The following is a 9254-nucleotide window of genomic DNA, read 5'->3' on the forward strand; positions in this document are numbered from 1 at the left end:
GTAATTAATCACAAAAACAATATGTAATTATATATGCGTTTTCTGATGGTCTTAGGTGACCCCTGTGAAAGGGTCGTTCGACCCTCAAAGGGGTCACGACCCACAGGTTGAGAACCACTGCCCTAGCCGGTTTGGTTAAGTGGATAGAGCATCAATCTGATCGGCCTGCGGACTGAAGGGTCCCAGGCTCAATTGCGGCCAAGTGCACATGCCTGAGTAGCTGGCTCCATCCCCAGTGGGGGGGGGGGGGGGGGGGGGGGGGGGTGCAGAAGGCAATTGATCAATGACTCTTTCATCACTGATGTTTCTATCTGTCTATCCTTCTCCCTTCCTCTCTGAAATCAATAAAAATATTTTAAAAAAAGAAAGAAACTAACCCACTAGTCAAGAACCTTTTTACTCCCACTGGTATGAAGCTGTGAACTGGGCCAATTTTCACAAGGACAGTTCTGGTGAGACCTTGCCAACCTTTCTACCTGGGCCCTTCAAGACGCCTCCACCTGGGAAAGAATAGAGAATTCACCTCAAACACTCCTGTCCCCACTGACTCAGGACGTGCTGCTCCTCCCAGGGTCCCAGCTCTGAGCCCCAAGATCCAGCCTCCACCTTATCCAAGCTACTACTGCCCTTCCTCAAGCCCTGCAGACCCTTCAGCTCGCTGGTCATCTCCCCTCCACTGTCTCCCAAGAGCCTAAGGAACTTTGCAAGCTCCAGGTCTAACTGTTATTCCATCAACAGGGCTCAGCCACCTGTGCTCATGGGTCAAGTTTGAACACAGCTGTCTGTCAGCCACAATGGACTGCGCCAGCTGGTCTCTGCCCACCCAGCTCATCCCAGACCCTCTCCAGTTCCCTCGCCAAGGAGGCCTCTTCTCACCTGTCTTCCCTCTGACAGAGTGGAGGAGCCGGGGAGCTTCGTGGTACATGCCCTTTGGGAAGCAAGATGGCAAGTCTGGAAGGTACCAGATGCGGGGGAAAAGACAGAAGTCCTGTACCATTATGTCAGGGAACACGAACTGGGACAAAGATGAGTTAAGATCTGACAAATCAAATTTCAACAGTGAGGCCCAACCTATTGGCTGCAGGGTAAGAGCTGGGAGCCTGAACACAGAACAAAGCATACAGCCACTTAGTGGGGGAAAAAAGAAAAAAAAATCAACTTTAATTGCAACTGGTCAAACTGTGTCCAGGAATGTCTTTAAACAACCGAACAAAACAAACATGATAAAACTCTCCTACTGCAGCAACCAGGTTTTGCCAGCCCCGGCGCCTGAGGCTCAGGCCAGGAGCAGCCCATGTTCCAGCTGGTGTCCCCCATGCCAGTTTCTTAGGCCAAGAGAAGAACCAGGGATGGGTGAGGACCTGTCCCTCCTCCCATCATGCTGGGAACCTAGAAAGTCACTGGTGGGGTGCACCTCTCCCCCACCCCATCCTTGTCCTAAGGTAAGTGGAGACGCTCTGGACAGTCTCCAGAGCCAGGGAACCAGGGAGGCAGCCTCAGTGCCCCCCTGGACATTGAGCCAAAGCTTCACTCCAGTCCACTCGGATGGCATCCCCAGTGCCCAGATGGGGATAAGACAAAATATGCACTGGAGAAAAAACTCAAATGCCCCATCGTCTCCACAGCGCGAGTCACAGAGCAGAAGACAGAGCCCTAAGGAAAAGCAGCAGCGCAGCCACTCAGAAGACACGCTCGAACTCCGTCTGGTTGGTATTGGTGGGGTTGCGGCTCTGGTTAGTGGAAGGCTGGGTGATCTGGCTGCCCTTCCGGCGTGGTGGTGCCAGGTACTCGAACATGGATGTCAGGTGGGTGGAGAGCATGCCCTTGAGGTCCGAGGGCATGGGGTCAGACCAGAAGAAGTCATGGTTGAGGGCATCGTCGCTGTCGATGCGCTGCGCAGGGTCCAGCACCAGCAACTTGTCGATGAGGTCCAGTGCGTAGGGGTCGCGCACATAGGCCTTCAGCCGATCCTTCACCTTCCGCTTCTGGCCCTTCACTAGCTCCAGCTTCTCGAACAGCTCGTACTTGTCCACATTTGGCCACACCTGGGGGAAGGCATGGAAAGAGGATGAAGTTAGTTCAGGAGACGAGTGGCTTGTCCATTGGTCAAGCACCTGAAGGGACTAAAACTTCTCTGTTCAGATGCTTCCACACCACCCCTGGAGGGTGAACTCGACCCCTCCAAGGTCAAAGTAGCAGTGACCATGTGTTCGGCACCGAGGGCCAGGCCCTTTTATATAAATCGCCTGGAGCATGTGTGCCACAGCCGACACAGGCAGTTGTTTCACAGCAGAGAAACTCGAATCAGGTGAGAAGTCCAAATGCCTTGCCCAAGGCCACAGAACTGGTGATGGAGCAGCCAGCCTGCGCGGCTCTAAAGAGCAGGTCCTGTCCCTCCACCTGCCCCCTCTCCAGAGAGGAGCTTTCCTTCTGTCCCACTCCCCGTTCCTCCCCTGCCAGGGAGACTTCTGGGCTCTGCATCCTGCAGGGCCCAGGGGCCCAGGCAGCCCGGCCACGCACCTCAGGGGTGATGGAGCCACAGAGCTGGCTGATGAGGGCAAGCTGGTGCTGCTCCGTGTTGCCCTGCATGATAGGGCTGCGGGTCCACATCTCCGCCATGATGCACCCAGCACCCCACAGGTCAATGGGGGGGCCGTAGTCGCGCTCCCCTGGGAAGAAGAGCGCAGCAGGAGGGCCCCTTGAGCCCGAGGGCCTCCTGAGACGCAATGCCTCAGGGCCGGCGGCTCAAGAAGCCCTGGCAATGGGGGGGCTGAGGCCAGGCTAAGTGCCTAGCCCCTGCCCCCTCTGCCCACTCGGGGGTCCTCACCGAGCAATAGCTCCGGGGGCCGGTACCAGAGTGTCACCACACGGTTGGTATAGCGGTTGGGCTGGCTGTTCTTGGCCAGACTGAAGGCCCTGGCCAGCCCAAAGTCTGCCAGTTTCAGCACCCCATCTCGGGTGATGAGCACGTTAGCTGCCTTCATGTCCCTGTGCAGGATCTGCAGGAAGGGCAAGAGGGCTCAGTCAGGTTCCCAATGGTCCTTTAGCCACACCCACCCAGCAGTGGGAGCAAAGGTCAGACCAAGCCTGGGTCTCTCCTCCCCCACCTTGTTCCTATGGATGTAGTAGAGGCCATTGAGCAGCATCTGCATGACCTTCTTGATCTCAGACAGCGTGAACTTGACTAACACGTTGCTCAGCAGCCCAGCAAGGTCATGCTCGCAGAAGTCAAACACCAGGTATATACTGCCTTTGCAGCGGTTATAGGGGGAAGCTGAGGAAGGAAGAATGGGAAGGAGGGATGGGGGTAAGAAGTAAAAAATCCCATACGCAACTCATTTTTCCACAACCAGCTCCTAAACCCCTCCAGCCCACAGACACCCGGCATCCGTCTGTGTGTTCCTTCACTGGTAAAGTAAGTCCTGAGTGCCTCCTCGGGGCCGGGTGCTGTGGCAGCCCTGGAGAAGCACCAGCTACGACGAAAGGACCGGAGAAAGCAGTCACGGTAGGTATGCTTGGGTGAAGAAGAAGCAATTTAAGTGTGTCCAGATCCAACTCTGCCAACAAAGCCTGAACTTATTCCCATTTTCAGATGAAGAAAATAAGGCTTATAAGAGCCAAGCAACTTACCTTTGGTTCGACAGATCTCAATCAAGTTGACCACATTCTCATGTTTTAGAAGCTGGAGGATCTTGATTTCCCGCAAGGCCGTAATGGGGAACTGTGTGGGAGAAAGACAGATGAGCGTCCAAAGGGAGGAAGTGCACTGTAGACCAAGGAACTGGCCACAGAGTCTGTACTAAGGGGCACAGGTTGGGAGACAGAGTAAAATCTTGGGCTCTGAAACCAGCTATCGCAGATGCCCCATCTGAAAAACAGGTGTAAAGCAGTATGCACTCCTCAAGGAGTTGGTTTGAGACAATGAATCGAAATAGCGATACTTAATCGCTTCACTATTGGTCACTAAATGCTCCACTGCTTCCTTAACCTTTAAATTTTAGCTCTGTGCATGTTTAACTTGCCGGGCACGAACAAAAATTAAGAAATGTCCTTGCTAAGTAAGAAGTAGGTCCCTGGAAACTGGACTAGGGCTAAGTGGGGAGAGGGACCTGCTCCTTTTCAGTTGAGCACTAGACGCTCTTTTAAATCCAATGCATGTATTTTTCATTTTATATTAAGCAAAATTAAATGCTAAAGAAAAAGGGTTTAAAGACTTCCTAATTTCATAAACTGCTCTGCACTCCGTGCAAGCATGAGCTCCCCCTCCTGGCCCTAACCACAGTTGCCGAAGAATAAAATTTCAAATACTTTATAACATTTGAACTAGGAAATTTAATTTGGAAGTCAAGTTCCCTGCAGCACGGAAATTCCGGAACTACTATACATCAGTTAGGTCTCCACGTGAGAGTCCCAGAAGCAGCCAGGCGGAAACTCAAGTCGGCCGCCTGCCGCCTGACCCGTACTCACCCCCTCCTTCTCGTTCTCCATCAGGACTTTCTTCAGAGCCACCTTTTGGCCGGTCAGGCGATGCTTTGCCTTAAACACCTCCCTGCAGGTGGAGAGGGGGATCCAAAGCCCATCAGGCCCCTTTCGCGGGGCCGGCCCCTCCCCCACCAGAAGAGGCGGGCAGGGAAAAGGGTCTCCCGGGCGGGGCGGGGCCTGGTACCGAGGGCACTCGGCTACCCCGCCACGAGCTCCTTGCGGTCCCTCTCCGAGCCCCTCCTTCCTCCCCTCAGTCTCTTCTCGCCCAGGCCGCTCTCGAAGAGATCCTGCTCCCCTCCCCAGCTCCTCTCTGCAACCCCTCCCCACTTCCCATCTCGGGCCTCAGGCTCCTCCCCGCCAGCCAGCTCCGTCGGGCCCAGGCGGGATGGAGCTCGGCCTAGCGAGACCAGGAGACAAGTGTAGGGCTGGGTGGCCTCCTGACCGCCTCGGGCCCGGCACCGTGCATCCCGCCGCAGGCCCTGAGGAGTGCAGGCCGAAGGCACCCAGCTCCTCCGGGCCCAACCTTACCCAAAAGTGCCTTGGCCGATCTTAGTGAGCTTCTCATATTTGGTCACCTCATCACAAAAGGGGCACTCCACTGAGTCGTATTGCTTTGCCATGGCCGCCTCCAACGCGCCGCCGCCGCCCCCAGCCGCCGCCGCCGCCGCCGCTCCGGCTCCGGGTCCCGCCGCCGTGCTCCAGGCCCCTCCGCGGCCGCGCCACTTCCGCCTCCACGGCCACTTCCGGCCTCGCGGCGCCGACCCCGCCTCTTCCGTTCGTCGGCCGCCGCCAGGCCCCCTGGGACTTGTAGTTCCCGGGAGGCCAGGAGGCACCGGAGCTGCAGAGGCGCCTCCGCCGCCACCGCTGCCCCCGCCTCCGCCGCCGCCACTGCTGGCGGCGACCCCGATCGGGGGCGCGGGGAGCCGAGGCGCCGGGGCTGGGGCTCGGGGCGGTGCGTCCCGCTGCATTGGCCCGGGCCGCCGCTGCTGCCGAAGCCGCTGCCGCTCTGGCGCCCGATCCCGGGCCAGCCGCAGTGCCCTGCTCCTCCTCCTCCGACGGCGCCGCCTCCGCCGGGCTGCGCGGGGCGGCGAGCGGGGGGGGCGGCCCCCAAGCCGAGGCCTGGGGGCTCCCTGGCCGGGCTCGGGCCCGGGGCGGCCGGGAGAGGGGGCGAGACGGGAAGAGCCGACGAGAAGGCGGCCCCAGAGCCCGGGAGGGGGCGCGTTATAAAGGGGGAGGTGCCCAGACCTCGCCCTCCCCTCCCCCTCCACCCGCCCCCTCCCTCCCGCCCTCCGCGGCCGCACCTGCCGCCGTCGCCCGCCCGCCCGCCGTCCGCCAGCGGCCCTCGGCGCGTCACCGCCCGCGGCCCCTCCTCCGCCTTCGGAGGTGGGGCCCACAGTCGACACCTGGCTGCGGGGCGCCTCGTCGCGTGCCTCAGTTTACCGCCACATTCCAGCTGCCGCGGGGAGCCCCTTCCTCCCCGGCTCGGAGTGTCCCCCCCCACCCCAACCCAACACACACACACACTGGCAAAGGCGGGAGGTAGCCTGGGAGCGGCCTCAGGTCCTGGGAGGAGAGAACGGCCCCGCCGCCGCCTCCCCGGGCCTTCGCCACCGTTGACATGGCAACGGATGGCCGCCAGGGGGCGCGGCGACACTGGAAGGGGCCAGCGAGCAATGCTCGGGCCTTGCAGCCTTGGACCCCCCTGTGCTCTGGAGACAGAGGTGAAACCACAGGACCCTCCGCACCGAGCTGCGCTGGAGCTGGTCCAGCCCTGGGTCAGAAATCACAGAAATCGCGAGCATTCACTCAGCAGCCCCGTGCGCTCCAGAAGTGAATCGACAGCCTCATAGGATCACAAACCCATTTTACAGAAGAGGACATTGAGGCTCAGAGGTGAGGCGATTTGCCCAACCAAGTTCACATAGCGACAGAGCTGGGACGCAAGCCTCGTCTGTGTGAAGAGGACCCTCCTGAGCCAGGCTCCTCAGTCTGGCCAGGAATGTGGCAATGGCCCTGTAGGAGGCCTCTGTCCTCATGCTAGGCACCAAGCCACCACTCACCCCCATCTCCCTGGGACCTGTGCCCCCTCCCCTGACCCAATCTCCCCCCAGCACCTTTCTGATATCCCCCTGGCTCCTGCGGCCTCCTGATTCTTCCTCCAGCTTTAGTTACTCAACCACCAGCCCCAGCAAAGCTGGCTTGTACCTCCTCTCCAGCCCCCTGCCCAGGGATGGCTGAGTTCTGGCCTCCCAGTCTGGCCGCTCCGTCAGTCCCCCTCACAGCACCCACCGGATCATTCTGATCATTCTGCGGTAGAGTCTGCATGCATTTCCCTCCACTGTCTTCAGGGAAAACCCAATTGTGACATTGGAGGCGCTTTCCAGCTCCCCTCCTAGGCTGTGGCCACACAGTCTCCTGTTTCCTAACTTCCCAGCCCTTTCTGCTTTAGAGCTGGGCTCCCTGGTTGCACCCCAGAACCCCTCTACCTGCAGGAAACCCTCCAGGCAGTGGAGCAGCCTCCCAGGAGGAGGCAGGAGTGGGTCTGGTGACCCTGGTGTTCCAAGAGACCCTGTTCTGGGGGGGGGGGGGGGGCTTCCAGGGAGGGCCTTGAGGGTGGGGTGAGGAGCAGGGAGCCCTCTCCTGAGGGCAGTGTGGAGCCAGCAGTCGAGTGACACAGGGAGTGACCTGGGTCAGCCTCATGGGTGCACTGTTAGAAAGGAGACCAGTGCTAAACTGGGGGTGGCGAGGGCAAGAGGGGAGAAAATAATCGTAGTAATTATAATTTATTGAGGGAAAATAAGTGATCCGAGCCGTACACTTGGCGTTTTATGAGAATTACCTCACTGCTCACCTAGCCATAGGAAGCGGGTACTTCTGTCACTTCCATTGCACACGTAGGACGCTGAAACTCAGGGGTGACGGCCCCCAGCCAGAGTCAGACAGCTGCCTGTGGCCGCATTGTAGTTGAACCAGGTCAGTCTGGCGCAAACCCCAAGCACGTACCCAGTCAGGACCCTGCCCTCTGGGCTAGGGATGGAGCTGGGGCACAGTCAGGGCACAGCAGCAGGATGGGGGGGGGGGCCTGGGTGCTGATGGGGGTGTGGGAGGGACAGTAGCAGCCGGGGTCTGCCATGGTTGGGGTGGCTTTCACTGTCAGACTCTCGGGCCAGGGCCCCTGCCTACTTCCCACCAACCCTCCCACATCCTGTGGGCAGAAGGAGCTTCAGCAAGAGTTCCGGTGGTGTCATCACCTCCACCCCACCATCTCTGGCCTGAACCCCAACATTGCCAGTCACTTCCCTTCGGGGCCCTGTGCCCCCAGCCTTTCCCGGGGAAGGTGGGCAGACGGGAGGGGGCAGGAGCCCCCCAGGAGGCCGGGACTCCAGATCACTTGGGCGGAAGAGAGAAGAAGTGAGGTTCTACCTGGAGATGGTTTTTCACGGACTGATTTGTTGGTTTGAGGGAAACCTTTCCTGCTTCCATGGGTCAGCTAAGCCAATGAGCCCAGGCCTGTGGCCAGTACTCAGTAAATGTTCGCTGATTGACCAGGCTCTGAGAGAGCCTCTGGGCTTGCTGCCCTTTCACAGTCAGGGAAACTGAGGCACGGGATAGGAAAGGGAGCTGCCGGCCAGCTGTCAGACCCTGGCCCGGACCCTCTGTTTTCTCCCCATGACCAGGGACAGGGTGGGGCAAGTATGGAGGGAAGGGGAAGACCGGCTCATGGAATGGGCTGCGCTTGGCTGCTGGTATGGCCGGGAGATGAGGGGTCTCTGGATAGGGGGGTACAGGACCGAGAGTGGCCGTGTGATACCCACAGCCCAACACCACCTGGACATTCTGCCCCAACCTAGGCGGGCACTGACTGTCCCTGGCCCTGTGTGGATATGTGTTGTACCCCTGGAACTTCATAGCACCCCTCTTAGGAGGTTCCTATTTTGGGCCCCCAGTTACAGAAGAGGGAACTGAGGTTCAGCGTGGTGAAGGGGCCTGCCCAAGTCCACACAGCCAGGAAGCTACGGAGCTGCGATTCAAAGCCAGGTCCTCGCAACGGCTGGGGTTATTTACCGTCATCTTACACCAGTGATGGCGAACCTATGGCACGCGTGTCAGAGGTGACACACAAACTCATTTTTTTGGTTGATTTTTTCTTTGTTAAATGGCATTTAAATCTATAAAATAAATATCAAAAATATAAGCTTTTGTTTTACTATGGTTGCAAAGATAAAAAAATTTCTATGTGTGACACGGCACCAGAGTTAAGTTAGGGTTTTTCAAAATGCTGACACGCCAAGCTCAAAAGGTTCGCCATCACTGTCCTACACTGTCCCCCAAAACCAGACAACTGGGGCCAGCCCGGGACAGGACTCTACTGAGAACTGCAGCAGGCGTGCAGCCAGTATGGATGCATAAGATCAGTTCCTCTCCGGGAGCCCCAGGTCTGTCCGGAACATGCAAATAAAGACACAAATAATAAGATGATAGCCTCAGTATAAATGTTTTATTTCATTGCCACAAGATCACGCGAGGGATGTTATATAGTGTGTCCCAAAATTCAAGCAAGGTTTGCAATTGAATTGAATTGAAAATCTTGCGTGAATTTTGGGACACCCTATATTTGTCCCATTTTAGTAATGGGAAAAATGATGCCCAGAGGTGATTGACATGCCCAAGATCATGTAGGTGCAGTCTGAACTCAGGTTTACCTGAGTCAAATGCCTTTGACTGTGAAGTTGAAGGCCTAACAGGACCTGGCCAATCTGCAGGCAACTGAG

General features: G+C 57.9%; 1 protein-coding gene across 1 annotated transcript; it reads right to left on the minus strand.

Moving 5' to 3' along the window:
* Positions 1–1128: 1128 nt before the first annotated feature.
* On the minus strand, positions 1129–5553 carry CDK9 (cyclin dependent kinase 9). Its single transcript, XM_070430604.1, has 7 exons — positions 5011–5553; positions 4468–4549; positions 3631–3721; positions 3108–3274; positions 2828–2999; positions 2521–2669; positions 1129–2045 (listed from the first exon to the last, which is right to left on the minus strand). The coding sequence occupies exons 1-7, from the start codon at positions 5448–5450 to the stop codon at positions 1680–1682; spliced, it is 1467 nt and encodes a 488-aa protein (XP_070286705.1). The 5' UTR covers positions 5451–5553; the 3' UTR covers positions 1129–1679.
* Between the last annotated feature and the right edge of the window lie 3701 nt (positions 5554–9254).

Source organism: Myotis yumanensis, unplaced genomic scaffold (assembly GCF_028538775.1).
Source record: "Myotis yumanensis isolate MYYU_CA2020_CCGP unplaced genomic scaffold, mMyoYum1.0.hap1 SCAF_12, whole genome shotgun sequence".
Lineage (NCBI taxonomy): Eukaryota > Metazoa > Chordata > Mammalia > Chiroptera > Vespertilionidae > Myotis > Myotis yumanensis.